General features: G+C 45.3%; 1 protein-coding gene across 2 annotated transcripts in view; it reads left to right on the top strand.

Moving 5' to 3' along the window:
• The first annotated feature begins 3,633 nt into the window (after positions 1-3,633).
• The window catches only part of kremen1 (kringle containing transmembrane protein 1), a 62,941-nt gene continuing 46,792 nt past the window's right edge, over positions 3,634-19,782 (top strand). Inside the window, exon 1 of one of the 2 annotated variants that reach the window (XM_047592429.1) lies at positions 3,634-4,108. In XM_047592429.1, the coding sequence (XP_047448385.1) occupies positions 4,030-4,108 (79 nt within the window). In that variant the 5' untranslated portion in view covers positions 3,634-4,029. The remainder of the gene's footprint in view (positions 4,109-19,782) is intronic. The other variant, XM_047592430.1, reaches the window with a different exon arrangement.

Below are 19,782 nucleotides of genomic sequence, written 5' to 3'. Positions count from 1 at the left end.
ACTCAGACCAACAACCAACAACAATACCACGTTCAAAGTCATTCTGATGCTCGGTTTGAACTTCAGCAAGTTGCCTTGATCACCTCTACATGAATAAATGCACTGAATGGCAGCCATGTGATTGGCTTATTAGCTATTTGTGTTAATGAGCAATTGAACAGGTGTACCTAATAAAGTGGCATGGGTATATTTATGTATATTTTTCCCATATTTCTGTATATATTTCCTACCAACTTGTCATGATGAGTGGTGTAGGGAGTAGTGGCTAGAGGTGCTGCCTGGTATCTAAAGGGTCACACGTTCGCCTCCTCCAGGCGTCTAACCCCAAATTTGCATGGTCCACCTGAGGCTGTAGTCCACTGTTCCGGCTGTATTTACTACTGTGTGAATGAATGGCTGGGTCAAATGCAGAGACGGAATTCCCCCATGGCTCAATAAGGGAATAATTAGATTATATTATTACATACCTAATTCTGCGCTACTGTGACAAGGTAATTTTCCCAAACGTGGGATAAATAAACGTTGTTTTATGTCTTATTAAATATGCTGCAATTTAACTGCATGAGAAGCACCGCCGAGTTTCACGAGTGGTGAACGGTAGTGCAGAGGAAGCATAAAGAAGAAAATAAAGTCAGGCAAATGTCAAAAGACTGGCAGGATATTTAATAGAAGATAATGTCAGAAAGATTGAAAACACGCTGTCATGAAGCAATTTCATTCAGGAAAGATTAGATCTCTGGAGATCTCAGGCGTAATCGCAACAAACTGCCAGAATGGTTGAATTCTTCAGCCGTTCTGCTTAATACAAGAGAAGCTTTAACCAGCCACTATCACAACGCCAAACAGCCACATTTCTCAAAAGGGCACACGTCATGCTAGATTACTTTCCCAGCGCACTCCATCTCAACCCCGCCGTTTTTGGCAAAATAAATACTGGGCCTGTTTTTTTTTTTTTTTTCTTCTTTTTCTTTTTCTTCTAGAGTGGTGAGATCATAGCGCATTTTCTATTTTGGGGGCTAACAGGCTGCTTTTGGCTCGGATACCTTACGCACAGTGCTGCATGGTGCTGGAGGTGAAACACAGGAGGGTGCTGTTTCGCACAAAACATCAGGCTGCCAGTGGCAAAGAGGGTAGGACGCAGCCACAGCAGGCCTGCACGCTCACTGCACCTGTTTCTGTCCAGTGAATACGATGAGCTTCAGTGGAAAGTCAAGAAAACCGCCAGTTCTAAAACGAACGCCTGAAATTTAGACCCTGTTTTTTTTCTTGTGTAACATTTAAAACACATTTCTCTAAATTAGAAACATCTAACGACCAAATGGACAAACCAACCTCTTCCCATAAAGCCAACAAACAGTGTGGACTGGATTTCACTGTGGTTGAGGAGATGGCTGCTGGGTGGAGGCGCAAGCTCAGTTTCCTGAGATCAAACAAAACAAACAAACCCAATGCAAATGTGCTAATGTAACATAATTACACCAACTCCTGCAGGGTGTCGTCTCTCTTGCAGTGTAATTTTAGTATCCCTGCACGTTGTCAACATCCATCTATCTTATAGACAGACTTCCTGGTTTACCTGTGAGCGTGCTAGCCATAAAGACAGAGAGACTGCCGCGGGCAAATGTAAAAAAAAAACAAAACAAAACAAAAAAACTTTCAGTTTAACCACCAAGAAAAGCGTGTGGGAAAAGCCACATTGTTGTGCTCTTCGTGTTTTTCTTCCCTTGCTGTATAGATGTCAGTGTGTTCTCAAAGTCAAACATTGTTTTGCATTCTAATTGTTGGGTTTTCTGCAGGAAGGCCGCTTAGCATTAACACACGACCAGTTCTAAAGATTAAACCATGAAATTTAGAGAAAAGCTTCCGTTTTCCTTTTTGTGACAGTCAGTAGATTTACATGCATGTGAAAAAAAAACGATTATTGCCTTAATCCAACTTTAGCTGGACAATTTAAGTGCACGTAAGTTTACATTTCTTTGACTAAAATCAGAGTTCTCCTTAGCCGATTAAGACACCCAGACAATGCGATTGGAAATCGATTTTGTCCGGCATGTATACGCCTTAATCAGGCTTTAACTGGACAATGTGCGTGTGCATGATCCACAAGCCGGTCACAGAAAAAGAACCACCTGATGGATAGCGTCATCTTATCTGCACCATAAGTAGTGCGCACATTACGTACGAAATTAAAAAATCTGAGGTATTATCCACCTTGTTGTTGTTTGAAATTAATGATTCCAGTTGTTTATTATGTGACGCAATAGGTCAACCATAAAGGGGGCGGTATTAACCTGCTAAAATGACACCTAGTGTGAAGGAGGAGGACATGTTCCCGTCAGTTATTCGACTGTAAACTGGGACAAGGGCTGCATTTAGAAAGTCGAATTTCGAGCATTGTCTGATTAAGCTGTATATGTAAACGCAGTGATTTAAACCGATTTTTCTAAATTAGAAACAACTAATGACTATGTGGACAGCTCATTCTCATATAGTCTGATTCCCAAAACTGTGCCCACAGATGTGATGCAAAGTTTTCACTGCCGCTATTAACTGCTAGGCTCTGGTTCAAGATCACAAGCTTCTTTGATCACAAGTCCAGCAGCGGGAGTAAAAATGTCCCCTCAAAGAAACACTCCTCATCCACTCCTTAATCAGTCTGCATTGTATAAACTGTGGGGACTATATTTTATATTTTACGTACTGCTCCGCGGGGGCTGTGTGCAAAAATCTCCCTCCCCTCACTTTCCCCCCTTTTCAAGCCTCTGCTCTTATTAAAACCTTTGTGTGCAGTTTCGTATTTGGTATCACGTGACATGGCCCAGGGGTTTCCAAGCATAATAGATCCTTAATTAGATTTAGACCCCAACATAAAAACCAAGACAATACCCAATAATAAAAGGCTTGTTATGTGTTTCTGGTTCTCTGAGGCATGTTCTCGGTTAACTCTCTTAATGTTTTTAATAGTTGTCCCGACCTTCCCAGAAGACTCAACATGTGACATCCAACCTCATGTTATTAGTAGTTTTGCTGTAACATTATGCATTTATAAAATAGGCAGGAATACGCCGATCAGCCACAACATTAAAACCACTAACAGGAGAAGTGAATAACATCGGCCATCTTGTGGCAATTTTATGTTCTGCTGGGAAACTTTTGGACCTGGCATTCATTCGTGTGGATGTTATTTAGACATGTAGCACCCACCTAGACCAGAGCAGGGACCTCCACCCTGTTGCAATGATACTTCTTGATACCAGCAGCCACACACAGACACACAAAACACTTTAGAAAAATTAAAAAATACACGAAGAACAGCAAAAGGTGTTGACCTGGCCTCCAAATTCACAAGATCCCAAAACTCATATCTGTGAGATGATCCACAGAGGCCCCTCCCCTCAAAGGCCCCCACTAACAATATTGTGTTTGTTTCCAGGACCCCCTCAGAAGGCCCATGTCCATTCTATGACGAGTCAACACTGTTTTGGAGGCACCAAGGGAGACCTACACAATATGAGGAAGGTGGTCATAATGTTATGCCTGATCTGTGCATGCTTTAAAACAATATGTTCTACTTGACAGAATTTGCTGTTCTTTGCACCACAGGGACCACCTTCCAAACTCCAGCACCGCCAGCCTCCCCTCTTCCTCCTCCTCCTCCTCCTCCTCCTCTTTTTTTATTTTTTCTTGCTTGCTGCTTCCCCAGTGCTGCAGGTTGAATCCATTGCCCCTATTTCCTGTCACATGGTTTTGGAAATCGGATCCCTGCTTTCTACTATCTGGTCTCGTCGCCGTGGTGTCAGTGTGGAAGTAGCTATAGGACCTGCCTTGAAGTTCAGGGACTTTTAACGCCGGCCAAAGCTCGAGTCCTGCACAGACTCAGACAGCCAGTCAACCAGCCAGTTAGTCAGTCAGACAGACAGACAGACATACAGCCAGTCAGTCAGTGAGTCCAGCAGCCCGTCGCTCTGCGCATCCGTCCGTCAGGCTGCGCTTCACCTGAGGAGCCAGTTCGGACTCTTCGGTCACACCATGGATTCCTGGACCGTCACCTCTGCTCTTCTTCTCGCTGGGCTTATTTCCGCCGCGGCTTTTGGTCATTTCGACACCGGTAAGTATAACTTTCCCTTTCGCGTTTTTTACTCAAGAGGAGTTCCAGCAAAAAACGTGCTGGCGACTGCGCCTTCAGAGTTGGTCTTTTTTTTTTTTTTTTTTTTTACTTTTAGTTTTGCGCGCAGTACAAACTCTCATTCTGTCTTAATAGAAAACGTACAACACAAACTAGAAAGTGCGTTTATCTTAATGTTACGATGCTATTTTCTTAATCGGTTACATCGAGCATGCCACTGACTGCAGACTCAGTAACTTCATTCATAGTCGTCTCTTGGTCCAAATCCCACTACCGCTACTACTACAACCACTGGATTATTATTATCAAACTGCGGGAGTAAGCTATTTATTTCGGAGTTTGTTTTTACAAATCACAAATGGAAATCGTGTCTCTCGTTCTGTTCCCACCGCGGTCGGAGCGACTGATCCGATCGGTTTCCTCCACACCTACGGTAAACTCTTGCGGTCCCCGCCGAGGTCTGTGCAAATGTGTCCCCGAGTCCCCGCGACAAAAACCCTGCCACACGGGAGCTCACGTTAAACGTAAAACTGATCGTGACAGATAATATGAGATTTGTGTCGTTTCGGTTTAGTCACGGGGGAGGGGAGGAACTCTGTTCTTTTGAGCCAAACCAGCAGCTTTTACGCACTCGAGTCTCCAAACGCACCCTGCGCTTCTCATCTCGTGTTTACCTTTCCTGCAGCCGCTTGTGCCTGAACGTTCACATCACAGCCTGTTGACTTTATTGCATTTCAACTCCTCTGCCAGAATCATTACACGTTTTATTTGTGCTGCTTCCATCGTAATGCTGTCACTTCACTATCATGTTGCTTTAGTCGAATCGTTCCGTTTAATCTAGTCCCCCCACTTTGACTGCACTTGAAACCGTCTGCCCAGTCTTCTGATGTCATCCGTTTCATTTTTGCTATCCTGTTCAGATAAATACGCAAGGGTCTGCCCGCGTCTATCTGCAGAACTTCAAAGTTAAAGCCGGATCTCCGGTCAAAAAGAATCTGCCTCTGCAGGAGAATATTTAGTTTTAATGCGAATATCTAATAATGATGACCACATAGACCAGGCTTCTCCTCGCTGTAATTTGTGCCGCGTTTCATGTCGAAGCAGCAAATCCCCATGCTTTCCTTTTTAATTTTTTTGTCTCTTAATTATACCCTTGGATCTCAAATTAGAGGGTCCACCATCTGGGCTAGTGCGTAAGTACTCCCATGTGTACCTATGTATTAACAAAGTATTTAAAGCAATGGTATTCCCCCTCATAACACTGTGGAGAAAAGAAAAAAAGGGGGGGGCAAAGTTTATGTTTAGTATAAATCAGCTAGTACAGTAAAACAATAATTTCAAGTGTCTACAAGTAGTCGGGCTCTTGCTGGAAATGGGATGACTCATGCTGTCTTAGCTGGATCATGGGCAGACACGCTTAATATGTTTGGACTGTACAGTTAAAAGGTCAAACTGGATGTGAAACCCCGGAGAACGTGAAACCGTGAAGCCTCCCTCTCGCTGTTATTGAACTCCTTTCCTTACAACCGCAGATTGTTACTGATAAATGTCTGCCGCAGAGTTTAGTAACAGCGAATGTAAAAAGCAAAACAAGCGAGAGGGAGGGGGGGATTTACTGAATGAGGTGAGGTGAATTTGATTTCTGCCCACTCCTTTTTTTTTTGCTTGTGTTCCAGCAGCAACAGTGTACAAAAAACAAAAAAAACAAAAGAAACAAAGGGAGCATCCGTGATGTTAATAAGCAAGAACAATCTGATCCTGTGCAAATATGAATTCTCCAACAGAGCGGAATTGTCCTTTAACCACTGGGGCGTGCAGCAGGTTATTAATGTTTCTCCAGAAAGCCAGCTGCTATTGCCTTTGTGACAGAGCGTCTAAAACAATTACGCTCCGACTGTCCTGGTGGGCTGCAGCGCTGCATCAAGCACAAGTGTATTTACAGCGGAGGCGTTCCTCATGCTGAGACATCGTTCCGCATGCACATAGGAGAAAATGGATGTGAGGTGCAGAGATGCCTGTAGGAGGTCGGGGAGCAGTCTAAGTGCCTTTGTGCAACCCGTAATACGAGAACGACACTCCCAGTATAGAGTGGTATCTCACCGCTGTCTCTTACCTGTAATGCATATGCTCTCTTGTCCACCTGAACTCCCTGGCTTTATAAAGCTTCATAAAGAGACTCATTCAGACTCCCACACGCTGATGTGTCTGCCTGCGGCCCGCTGTTGCTCTCTTGGCAGCCGCTCAGGCCCTTCACACAACTGCACACACAAGTGGAAGTTAAATCCTGTCAGAGCTGTCAAGATGAGGCGTAATTGAGTTGGTTTATAAGCCGGTAATGATGTAACTCACGGTATTGGTGTCCCGAACAAGCGTGCGAGCTGTTTAATCAGGAGGCAATTATTTTGACCTGGATGCTTCTTGTGTCCGTGACCGGTCTCACTGACGGGTTTATTACAGGGCGGCCGGCGGTGAAACTGAGAGTGTCTGGAGATTGACCGTGCATGCGCCCGCGTGTCTGTTTATCTGTGTGAACCGTGCATTAACCCATCGTCGACCCCTTCGAACGCTCAGCGGCAGGGTGAATCCACGCAGGTGTGTGTGGCCCACGGTCTGCTTCAGTGGTTCAACTCTCGGTGTCAAGGACAGATTAAATGAGCAGTTTAACGTTCTGGGAAATGCACTTATTTAGCTTTTATTCTTTTTGCTGACACTTCCAGTTTAGCAAAGATTGATGCCAGTTCTTATCTGCCTATGAAGCAACAGTCAGCAGTTGCTAAGTTGCTGATACATTTAGTTTTTTTTTTTTGACTGAATTGATTAAACAAAGAAAATCTAACATTTGTTCAGAGTGAGCTTTATGATGGTTTTGGTGCAGGTTTTGTGTTCATTCAGAGTCCGGGTACATGTTCCAAGGTTCAAGGATTGTTTTTGATTTAAAGGGTAATAGATAAAAAAGAGGTAAGCAACAACTGTGCTCCCCAATGCCACTTATTTGCAGTCAGGTGTGAGAGCAACAAGCGCACATAAAACAAGCGGAGCTACAACCTGCATCTCGCTGGACTTTCTTTCCTTGTACGTTTACGTTTGGCTCCCGTTGTGTGAAGCTGAGGCTAGAAAAGGGCAGGCTGTGACATTCTAACGTTATGGAACAAGTGTTTTAAAAAAAAAAAATAAATTATATATATCAGTATCAGCATGATGCGCACGACCAGCTCAGTCCTGGACGGATTAAAGCGAGAGGTGCCATTTGGGATTTCCTGTTTATCAGCAGTCTTTGCTGAACTACACTTGTGTGAAATTACTTGCAGGGTCACACTGGGAATCTTTGCAAAGGCTGATGTTTTTGTACACTGATCAGGCATAACATTATGACCACCTCCCTAATATTGTGGAGGTCTCAGTGACTCCGAATCAGTCAGCTGACCAGGCAATAGACTTGAGATTTTATCGGCTCGTCTTCGACGTGAACAGGAACGCCGGGTCGACCCGCTAATTTACACGATGACGTTGATGCATCTGCCTGTGCGTCATTGTAGAAGCTCCAGGGCTGCAGGTAGCTCAAAAACAGAGCAAAGACAGTTTTGTCCATTTTTTTCAATCAAACAAATCGAATGTGTTGTTACACGATCGTTGGAATGGAATGGAAGCGCATAGGTGATTTCGGGAAATTGCACCACATGTGCGACTGTGATTGATGCGCAGATCAAACATTGTGATTTCCTGCTGCATAAACTGGCAACATCCTGTTGCATTTGGCAACCTGTCCAGCAGGGCCTGATGAGCAGCCAGGACCCCGTCAAAGAACTGCTGCACTTGACCAAGACTCGTGCGCCGCGCGGCCCAGCTGACAGCGTTTTTTGAATCGCTGCTTAAACCCCTGAGCGGCAGCTCTGTGGAGTTTGTAGCTTTTCACTCCTGGCAACCGTTTTGCAGCTTCTGTGTTCACTAGGGTTTATACGTGATTGGCAGGAGTCTTTCGCAAAAGGCTCACTTTCAGAAGCTTGGCTTAACGTCAGTCACTGCCTGTGTGTGAAGAAACAGCGCCAGGCTCATTTCAACATTTCCATTCAGGCAAGTCCCTTCATATTGTGTTTTTATTTGCCGTTGTTATCGGTGCAAATGACTGAAAAGTTGAATGAATTCGGGCATGTGAAACGTCCCAGTCCTTCCGATCTCCTCGAGGACTTCTTCTCCTGGGTTACTTGTGGCTCCAAGTGGATTTTAATTTAATTATCAAGTCTATAAAATGTAAAATAAGAGCTGTCCAGAGCCCAAGGCAACGTCTTCATTCAGTTTACAACGATGTAAATCAGAGGAGAGCGGCAGATCCCCACAATTAACTTTATCTCCGTATGTGCGAGCGCGTCCAAATGTGGGGCAGCTGTGACCGTCTGGAGTCTCTATAAATTTCCAGTGTTCCTGCACGAGATTTTAAAGGGGCCATGTCAAGTGTCACACTGAGAGGTCTCACATCTGCCTCTCCTATACCCACGCACACACACACACACACACACAGGCAGATAACCACACACATGCTGTACAGTCCTCTCTCAGCTTGTAAATGCGGCTCATACACTGAAGTTCGTGGCTCGGCTCTATCAACCTCTGCAACCCCCCGAGTCAGAGGGATCTTTGTGAGAGAGTGTGTGCGAAAGATAGACACGCACAATCATCTACTCCGCGGAGATAATAACAGACCATCCTCAGACGGCTGAAGGAACTCGAGCTTGTGTTGGCAGAGGTGGTTGCGTCACAGGGACGGTTTTGAGGGTTGAGACGGCGGCCTGTTGAAGACTTTAACATGTCGGTGTGCTTCTAGTGCCTAGTGTGGGGGGAGTCACAGGGCATTATGGGAAGTGGGTGCATGGGGTCTGAGTCTTAGATGTGGCCGCTGTGGTGTCCCCCCCCCCCTCCCCTTTCCACACACACACACACTTTTCCGGTTCAGAGATGGAAACCTCTACTTCCCTGGTGAGCTTCTGTGCAGCAGACAAACCACTCGTGTAGACGTGTGTGTACAGTGTGTGTGTGTGTGTGTGCGCTCGCTGAGCTACACGACTACGGCTAAGTGTGTTCACGTGTGCAAACCAGTGGGAGTTTTTAGACTTCTCACTACTTCCAGGACTTAAGGATTTAAGTAAGTGTTAATTCGGTGAGAATAATAAGAGGATTTGGGTGAACAGAAAGAGAATGCAGAGCCGGCGTCGATCTAATCTACGCTGACGATGGATCGCATGGAAGGGTTCGTGCGTGTCGACGAGCTCCCGGAGAATTAGCAGCCGGTTCCCCTCTGCTCTTCGCACGGTTGCAGCATCATTTAGCTCATTGTTTTGGTTTCTGCAGCCCTCAACTCTATTGTTTTGGTTCACCAACATTCTCACGATGGGACATGAATCATCGGACCGCCGACACACACTTTAAAATCAAGTGTATACAAGCGCCGGGGCTACTGCTGCTTGTATAAATAGGCAATTGTTTCCTAACACGTTTGATGTATTAAGGTGATAATATGCTGAAGGCATCAGGCAGAACATTATGACCACCTTCCTTATGTTGTGTAGGTCTCACTTGTGCCTCCAAAATGGTTGTGACCCATCAGAGAATGAACATGGACCTTCAGAGAGAATCCTGAGGTGTCTGGTGACACAGTGTTGTCAGTGGGGGCCTTTGAGGGGGGGGGGGGGGGAACCCCTGTGGATCATCCCACAGATACTTGATCAGTTTGGGATCTAGTGAATTTGGAGGCCAGGTCAACACCTTGTGCTGTTCTTCTTGTTTTTTCTTAGTTGTTCCTAAAGTGTTTTTGTGTGTTTGTGTCAGGCTGCATCCTGCTGGGGATGGCTGTTGCCATAAAGGAGTGTCATTGCTATGGGGTGGGGGGTGCCCGGTCTGGTCTAGACTGGTGGTACAAGTTTAAGTAACATCAACATGAATGAACGCCAGGTTTAAAAGTTTCCCAGCAGAACACTGAATTGTCACAAGATGGTTCAATGTTATTTACTCCTCCTGTCAGTGGTCATAATGTTGTGGCTGATCGGTGTGGCTTATCAATCAAATGCGGTTGTGTAGGCAGGAAATGAGTCAATTTCCTAGTGGTGAAAAACTAAACTTGAGCTCCTTTAATTGCCTGATATGTTCGTCCCCATCCTGCTTTCATTTTAACCGACCACTTTCAAATCAACAGTACGAAACGAGCCAAAGTAGTCAAGTGAAATCTGTTTATTATTTTATATGTGCTTTGTATGAATTTTGCCAAAATGCTGATTGATCCTGATTTAAATTCTACTGACTGTAATCCTCCCACTACGCTGTAACACCATCAGTGTCATTCAAAAAGGACAGAACTGAAGCTGAAAATACTCAAATCTAATCTGCTTGGTGTTCGCTTCCAGCATAAAGAATGTCAGTGAGGTCCTTTCAAGAACAATGTGCCATCTTTTACAATGCAGCCTTTTTTTTTTTTTTTTCAGTGTGAGTGGCCCATACCATGTGGCAATTATTATCATCATGCTGGTTTGGGACTTGGCCAGCAGATTCATACTTCAGCATGTCACGCATAAAGTTGTCTGCATGAGTGGATGAGACTCTCTCTAAAAGGAAACACAAGTTTAGGAGCTGTTGTTCCGGCGTTTTGAATAAGTCGAGTCCCTTTCCTTTCACTCAAGGGCATGCAAACGTGTCTGCATCCATCACAAGCCAGAACAATCCGCCAGGAAGACATGAGGTTGCGTTTTTTTGGAATCTAAACTCTCATCGCTCAGAAAGAGGAATGACGAGGCTGACATATTGACTGTCTCCCTAAAACGTTTGTACACTTCCTCGGTGTTTGACTTTAAATGTCCCGTAGGTTGCACGCGGGTCCAGTTGCTGTATGTCCCGGTTGTTTTCAAAGTAAACTCGGGCCGTCTGCCTCAGCTTTGTGTTGCGTCCATGCATAATGAGTCACACACCAGCCCATATGGAGCCCTCATAAATCTTTAATGGAACGCACCAAGAGGTTACGTTAAGCGAGACAACAAAAGGCACAAGCGAAACCCCAACTACACATACTGACATGAGCTGCAGCCGCTTAGGGAAGTGCCAAAGTGGCAGTTTGCACGACACCCGCTGAAGGACATGCGGAAACTTAGGACTAATACTGCTAATATTAAACTACTACTCGGCCCCAAAATAGGTTCACAAAGAAAAACTGCAAGTAATCAGAGCATTTCATTTAAATATGATGATGTGTGTGTGGTTTCTAACAATAAGGTTATGTCTGATTATTGAAATGGACGAAGAGAGGCTAGAAAGTTTGAAATGGAAGAAAATAGAGCTCAGTATTTTCCTTTTTGCATATTGCAACAACAACCCTGATACCCAGCGTGTCTTGACATGTGAAGGCAGGCCATAGATTTGAAGTATTCCCTCATTTGCTTGGCTAAAAGGAAGTTGAATTTGGCTCATATTTTAAGGAACAGAGGAAGAGAGAGAAGAAAAAAAAAAGAGACATGAATGCTTCTGTGTCTGCTGCCCCATTCACTTCCTGTTGACCTCTGGGTGGTGCCCCGCGTAGGTCAGGTTGTGGGCAACGCCCTTGTTCTCCCATGCCAAGGGACCGGACCGCCCATAAAACCACCAACCACCAAGACGCAGAAACCGACCTTGTTATTATAAACACAATCATGCTTATTACCGTTCCACTCTGATTCTCGTCCTGTCGTGTTCAAAGGCTTACATTCGTTTGATTGAAGTTCCTCTCCCTGTGTCCTTCCCCGCACCCCGCACTTCTAGCTCTCTTCTAGTTTTGTAACATCCGCTCTCTGCAACCCTTTCATTTTTCTCGCACCTTGCACGTACCACCGCCTGTTCGGGCGGTTGGTCAAAGCGCCCCGGCATGCAAATAGGCCAGTACCAGATTGAGGAGTTTAGGATTGCGATGGTGGCGGCCCCCCTCGCAGGTGACGACAGATGTGACGGTCACGTGGAGCGTCCCCCTGTGAAGTGATATACGAGGCTGAATGTGTCACGCTGGTTCCTGATCCACGGAGGCGGTCCCGTGAGACAACATGGAATTAAGCTGTCAGGCTGTTACCGGCTGCACACAACTGTCAGGCATGGAAGAGATAAACAATGTTTAGGTGGGAGAGTGCACTCATGTGGTCTGAAGGGCTGGTTTGTGAGGTTTTGTTGCTCAAAGGTCATTCGGGCCCACTTAGTGTTTTGCTGAAGCAGGGTGACATGTTGGTTTTGGATGGAGGCAAGCATTGGTGTCCTCGTCTCTAACTATCTTCTCCAACTTCTTCAAGTTCTGATTCACGTTCCTCCTTATTTTAATGCTGTTATGCATGAGCTGCGTTCCTTAGCCTCTCCGTGCACCTTGGCATTTGCGTATGCATGAGGAGACCCACTCCAGTCAATGCCGAATGACATTCTTCCTCAGCGTTCGCCGGCGCTCTTTGCAGCAGCCTGAGCCCATCAGCTGGAACACGCTCCGGGGGAGAGCTGTAATGAAATGCCATAGAGCCTCATGTTCTCTTATGAATTCTATTAACTTTCAAACAAACAATTGTTTTCATTATCAAAACTCAATTTAATTCACAGAGAATGGAATTTTAAGGGAGGCTTTAAGGTCCCAGGGAGACGGGGGTGGCAGACTCCTGGAAACGTTACGCAAACTATAACTATTCCTTCCTCAGAGCTGGATTTATATAATGACGTGAAGTGAGTGTTATCAGCTCTGGGTGTGCTGATAAAAGGGACTGCAGCTCTGTTATTCTCCAATGGCGTGCCCTGGCTGATGCATTGTTTCTGCATCTCAAGGAGGAACGGCGCATAAAAAACAAGGAAAAAATGATTAGACTTTAGTTTGATTTGTTTTGGTACAGAGACAGGAACCACTCTGGGTTCCAGAGACGGGAACCATTCTCTGTTCCAGAGACAGGAACCACTCTCGGTTCCTGTCTCTCTTTTTGAACACACTATTAATAAATCTTTCATCATGGCACGATTGAGGTAAATTAGCTGTTATTCTTTCTTTGACTAAACATGTTCCAAACATCTCACCAGGGACCGGTTTCCTTTTTTTGCGAAAATCTCCACAAACTTGAGTTTCAAAGCAACCATGTATTTTTGTGGTGTCACATTCAATTCAGAGTTTTGAGAAGCGTAACCAACAACATAACGGGAGGATATTGAATTGCTACTGTGTGAGACATGACCTGTCCGGCGAACTTTAGTTCTTTTTATACTGCAGTTATGCTTGGGCCGGGGCCACTGAGGTCTGAGCTCCACTGCGGTGCAGTGATGGCAACCACTTTAAATAAATGGAGAGTAATTTTGCTGCTGAGCCTCGGGTTCTGGTTTGTGTCCAGCTGCAGCAGTTTGTGGCCGAAGAGGCAAATTGTCGCCTTTCCTCCTCGCAGGAAACGCCCACAGATGGCACTGATTTGACAAGGCCGAGCAAGTGGACACGGTTAAGTGGACAGAGCAAACATTTGGACAAGCGAAGGGAGCAGACGTAGCTAAGTGGACAGCAAGCATGGGGAACAAAGCCAGTAGTGGACAAAGCTAAGAAGCCGTGACAGGGAAATGTGCAGCGGTTCAGAGAGGCTGGACACCGTGTTTCAGTGTGGTCGTTTGGTGAAAGAGTATGGATCCATATGGAGCCCATTAAGTCGAGATGCGGTGCTCTGGATTTCACTCTGCAAGTGCAGAGGAACATCTCAGTCAACCCGTTGTCACAAACAGACATTGTCCCTGAAGCCGTGGAGCCGGTCATATCCCGTTGCAATGCGAGGCCCTTTGAAAGAGGCTTGAAGTCAAAAGGGATGTAACCCAAGTCGCCAAGAGGCCCTGATTTAGTTGTCTGTCCCGCGTCGAAGGTGAATACGGCGCTCGGAGGTGAATACAAACCGGGTCGGGTCTCCGGCAGCCTACGTGGCACCAGCCCACGACCCACGCCAACCGAGGGGTGGTCACACTCGGCCGATGCCATGAAACAGAATCCATGGCATGGCCCTCAATAGATCCTCCGTAATGGATCCCCTTCTCGGGGAGGCAAGTGGGATGCCCCCTGACTTTTACCAGAGCCATCTGGTTCCCAGTACCGCTGCTCTTCCCACAGCCGCAAAAAAAAAAAAAAAGCCACAATGAAAAAGGATCGCTTTCACAGTCAAGATCAGGAACCAGAGACGTGGCTTTTTAAAAGGGGTCTAATGTTGAGCGCCGTGGTCCCCTCCGTACAGGCCTTTTGTGCTTTTGTTACTGTGTCCTTGAAAACTGCGGTTTTATCTGACAACCTTTTGTGATTTCGTACAGGGGAAATGTGCTGCAACCTGGTCACATCAGATCCCCGAAAAATGAGAGACTCAAACACACACACAAAAAAAAAAAAACGAGAGTCCATCCAGAGAATGTGATGAACTTGTAGCTCGATAGCGATCACAGATTGTTGTACAGCCGACAACAGGCTTGGATGGATGAAGGGGAAATCTGTCGGCCGGCTTGTAGCTCAGCAGTGGATTGTTTCTCAACAATGAACGATCGAAAGTGTAAAGAAAATCCAAACATGCCACAGAATTGCGAGGGAACAGGCCGATGCCTCCGTGTGTAGTTTACAAAGACAGACAAAACAAACATGCTGGGGCCTTTTTTCTGATGTGTTTACCACTCTCTCCAAACGAGCACGCCGGAGAGTCATTGGATGCAGATGGGTGCATGTTTGTGCTTCACACATGGAGTCTGTTTATCCACCACTGCAAGCTACAAGTAAAAGTTGAAGCTCAAACCTCAGCCTTCAATATACAAATACCATTTGTTACCATTTGTTGAGATATCGACCTCCCTTCAGAGGAGCAAACAACCTCCTGATCTAAATTATTGTAAAGTGAGAATTAAATGCTGTTAACAGTAACCAGGCGGGTCCATTTCTCATGGGAAATACCAAAAAGGGGCCTCAAAGTCTCCAATAAAGCTCAGTATCCTCAGACTGACATGACACCTGGCATCAGTGGACGGATTAGAGAATACCAAGGCAGACGGAAACATGACTCGTTTTGCTTTTTTAATTTTATAGCTACATCAGTTCAGTTTTGTCAGGCTCATGTCAGTACAACGCCTGAAAACATCTTCTTTGGCTTGGGGAATGTGTCATGGGCATTTTTCAACCATATTCTGACATTATAGGGAATCGAATAAGAATTTAGTTAATGAAGTTGCTGTATTGCACTGCATGAAGTTATTTGCCTTGTGACAGTTTACAGTAAAGTGTATAAGTACATGAATGTAGTTCCTGAAACAAATCCTTCTTGTGTATAAGTCCCAATACAAAAAACAGTTACACTTGCAAGACTACAATTTATTGTTTAAGATTTAAAATTGTATTATACTTCAAAATTTGTGATTGTTGTGATTGCACTGAATGCACTGACAGACGAGTTATAGCTTTTGAACACCTGTGTTTATTGCACTTTAATTTTTAAGTTTCAGACAATACATTTTCTGTTTTGTCTGTTTCACTGCCAGAATCAGTGTTCACCAAATGTGATAATTAAAAGTTGTAAAAAAAAAAAAAGCGCTATTTGGCTCAGACTGATTTTTAATTATTTTGATCCAAAGACTAAGACTAAATTCAAAATGAACACCGGTGCAGGTCTGATGAAACCTCAGGGGCTCATAACATCACTCAAATCAGATGAGACTATTAAACATGATTTTGTGTAATTACCGCCGTCAAAAAGTTATTGTGTTGAATACGCGGTTGATTCTTTAACAGGCGACTAACAAGAACGCGTTCTGTGATTTGACCCTCGGCCCTACCTGTAGTTTAGGAAATCAGGAACTTTGATTGGTAAGCAGAAACAAGCTTTTCCCATCGAGCAAAAGCCGATAAACAAATGTTGCTCCAAATGGCTCCAAAGCCCGGCCAGATGGCTCTCCCATCGACAACAAAGCCACCTGCATTCACTGTCGACCCGAACCGAGCCGCCGCCAGACCACTCTAATCCCAAACACCACCCGCCGGGACGCAGCTCATGCGGAGACAGGCAGACAATGCCAGTGTGGACGTAGCATAATTTTGATGCTGTGCCTTTGAGGTTATTACGGACAGCATTTGTTATTGTGTTGCATGGCTGCAATAATAATAATAATATACTGTATATCTGCATAAAAAAATTCACTGATAACAGTATGACATGAAAAATATTCCTAAAGTTGCATTCAGAGCAGGTTTAAAATGTGTGATTCATTTGCGTATAGAAATCATACGATTAATCGCGATTAACATTTTTAATCAGGGATTAATCGCGATTAAAAATTTTAATCAGTGATTAATCGCTCTCACTATTGTATTAAGTTACTGTAAGTAGAACTTTAATTGTTCTGAACCTGGAGGTGAACCAGAGATTAGTCCACTCCTCCTGATACTTATTTATTCAATCCCAAGGTTTAATGTTGTTTTCTTGTATGATTCCTGCCAAGAAAATTCTCCACAACAGGAAATAACTAATCAAAATAGTAGAGCATAAATGAAACTATAATAAAATTCTCTGCAAATAAAAGCAAACGCGTGTTCTCTCGGGAGACAGCTGGATACTGTTTGGAAGTTTTGCAATAAAGGATTTTTGGGAACTTCTGTGCTCTCGCAGGCAACTGATTTAAATGTGAGGGGCGGGCAGAAAGTAATTAACTTTAAAAATAAGATTTTATTCATTTATTTTACGTTATTTTACTTTTTTATTTACTTTTTAATATTTTTTTATATTTTTAATATTTTTTAATTATTATTTTCTTTTCTTTTTTAACAGTAGTTTTTAGGTGTTTTTTTTTATGTATCTTAGTCTACATCTAAGAAACATCTGCGAAACTACAATCCAGTTGCCCTTGTTTATCATCTTGTTCATTGGATATAACCTGACCTGGATGACTGAGAAACTTCACAGACTCCCGTGTGGGTGTTTGTTTTGGTTTGGTTTTTGCATTAGCAGGGCAGGTTACATGGACCCCCTCCCCTCCACCCCCACCTAAACTGGAGACCTTTATTTATCCTAGTCAGACCTCATCTTCCCTGGACCCTGTAATCACACAAGTTCTAACTGTGTGTGTTGAGTGGGGGGGTCTCTAATGGCTGCACACAATCCTCTGCAGCAGAACTTCAGCTCAAACCACATATAATTTACATTCCTCGGATACCAGCTAACCTGAGCACAAACAGGGCGATCGAAAACAGGTGTGTTCAGCGGGAACCCTTTCTTGCTCCTTCGTGGTTCATCTTCCTTTGAGGTGGCTTTATGTTAGCTTAAGGTGACTTAAGTTGCGGGGCAAAGGGCATAAATCCGAGGTGCACGTACGCCGTGTTTTGAAACGCAGCGCTAACATGGGAGCAGCGGGGAAAAACATGAAAAGCATCCAAACGCTGAGGGCAGGCAGGCAGCCGGGCAGGAGATGAGCCGAAGCCCCGGCGGCCACACAGCTTACATAGCGCCGCCGCAAATTGATTAGCGCCTTTGGGAGAGATTGGTTTGTTGTCAGGAGAGGAGTTAAGCAATTGACAGACATGCACACTTATAAGCGCGCACAACGTGTTAGCTCCAACACACACACATACACACACACGTGCTCAGTGGGCGACATCTAGAAGTAAAGTGATGAGTGGGTGAGAATGGCATTACCGCGATGACACTGGCCCCACCACTGTGGAAACAAAGGAGCCTGTGTGCATGTGTGTGTGTGTGTGCGCATGTGTGTGTGTGTGTGTGCATGCTCCCCCCCCCCACCACCACCACCACCTCATTCCCTCCACATCAGATCCATCTTAAAATACTGTGGCTGCCGCTCTGCTGATGAAAATTGCCCCCTTTCATTCTTACTGTAAGCACAACTGTGGGTATGAGGGGTGGGGAGGGCGGGGAGAGGAGAGGAAGGGAAAAAAAAAAAGAAAACAGAACTGGAATGATGTGGGTAAGAGTGCAGATTAATGCATGTTTTTGCCGCTGCATATGTTTGCCGGGGCCTTTGACGGTGCACCGAGAGATCGTTTTACCATCCATTTACAGGCAAAACAAAGGGGAAGAGAGCAGCCTCAAAAACACCCCCATGTGCGGCGGCCATTAGCAAGAGTGAGCCATCATGACTTGTGTCACAAGCCGTAGATCCTCTGCTTATCAAAGGCAGCCTGCGATGAGGAGCCCATATGGGGATGTGTTATTTTCCCCCACAGAAGACACGCATCAGCGGGACATATTTTCTCTCCCTTAAGCCCTGATCCAGTTGTTTGTTTGCTCGTGTTGGGCCCCGACCCGCAGCTGCGCCACAGAGCTCCTCTGGAATGAGACTTGTTACCTTCGCGCTCAGACCCCTGGCGTTGGGGGTCTGCGTTTGCTGTTAATTTTACGAGCCTGGTCTGCGCCGGCCCCGGCGGGGAAACACGGGGAATTGTGAAACAAGCCGAGTGTTCGCTCCTTCGCTGGCGCTGTGTACAAGGAGGAGAAAATTAGAGCCCGGGTTAACAATCTGCGGTGTCATAAAAACGATCTTTGTCCCACCCTGGCTCACTGTGTGTTTTCTCCTCTTATTTCCCCGTCTGCCTAATTTCGCTTCCCCAGCTATCACTCTGTCTTTCACAATCCTCGCTTGGGTCTCAATGCACTGCCCTCATTTGCAATTTAATTTAAGATGCATCGATCCCAGACACTCTAATTGTGCACCTTGGAAAGATCTGAAGCCTCAGCTCGCCTTAGCTTCTCTGTCTCTTCTTTATAACCTTCCCTTTGTCCCAGCTGCACAGTTTGCACTAGCTAGTTTCGCACAGGTTCAGTGAATAAATAGGAGACGTGAGTGGGTGTGTGGGTAAACTACGGGGAACAAGGACAGCGTTTGGAAAGATGGCTTCTTCTTTCTTGGCACGTGCCCAGCTTGACATGGAAGAAGGAAATGTTAAGGAGAAGCCTGAAGGAGGTAACTGGACAAAACACCCCGTCTGGACATCCTGTCAGGATGGCTGACACCGTCCCTGATGTCCATATTTTGGCCCCCCCTCCCCTTCCACCCAAGGGTTTGGTCAAGCTTCTGGATGTCCTTTGCGTCATTGTCAGAGTCTGCAGCTCATCAGTCACTGCCTGAACGTCTGCCAAGCGAAACTAAAAAAGTGTCCCTCCTCCTTCCATCCCTGTCCACTCGCAGAGCCAAAACTAACCTTGCCCATCTGTGCTGTGGTTTGTCAGAAGTCCTCTCTACGGGACCACGGGGGAAATCCTACAAAGGTGGATGTTTTATCTCCTCTCGGTGTGTTTTGCTTTCCAGAATCACCCGAGACGCAACGCTCCGAGCCAGCAGGCAGCTTGTGGCAGAAAAAAGAAAAAAAAAATTATTTAAAAAAAAAAAAAAAAAACTTTTCCATTTTTGCAACAAGCAACTTCAAACAGAGGGGATTTCTGGCAGCGTTTTTAGCCCACCACTGGCTCCAGCAGATTAGACTCTTTCCACTGCGGAGCTAAATAATAGGGGCCGCACAAAAAAAAAAAAAAAAGATGGGGCCATGTTTTATAGGTGCAACCCGGCAACTTTGGCAGGGAGTCCTGTGGGTCTGTGGCTACTGTGGCAGTGAACTCGCGGTGTGTGTGTGTGTGTGTGCGTGTGTGTGTGGTGGGGGGGTTCTTGTGCAGGAAGAATGGTGG

The sequence above is a fragment of the Mugil cephalus genome, chromosome 8 (assembly GCF_022458985.1).
Source record: "Mugil cephalus isolate CIBA_MC_2020 chromosome 8, CIBA_Mcephalus_1.1, whole genome shotgun sequence".
NCBI classification, from domain to species: domain Eukaryota; kingdom Metazoa; phylum Chordata; class Actinopteri; order Mugiliformes; family Mugilidae; genus Mugil; species Mugil cephalus.
Note: the sequence above shows the minus strand (reverse complement) of the source record. Positions and strands in the feature narration are given on the sequence as shown.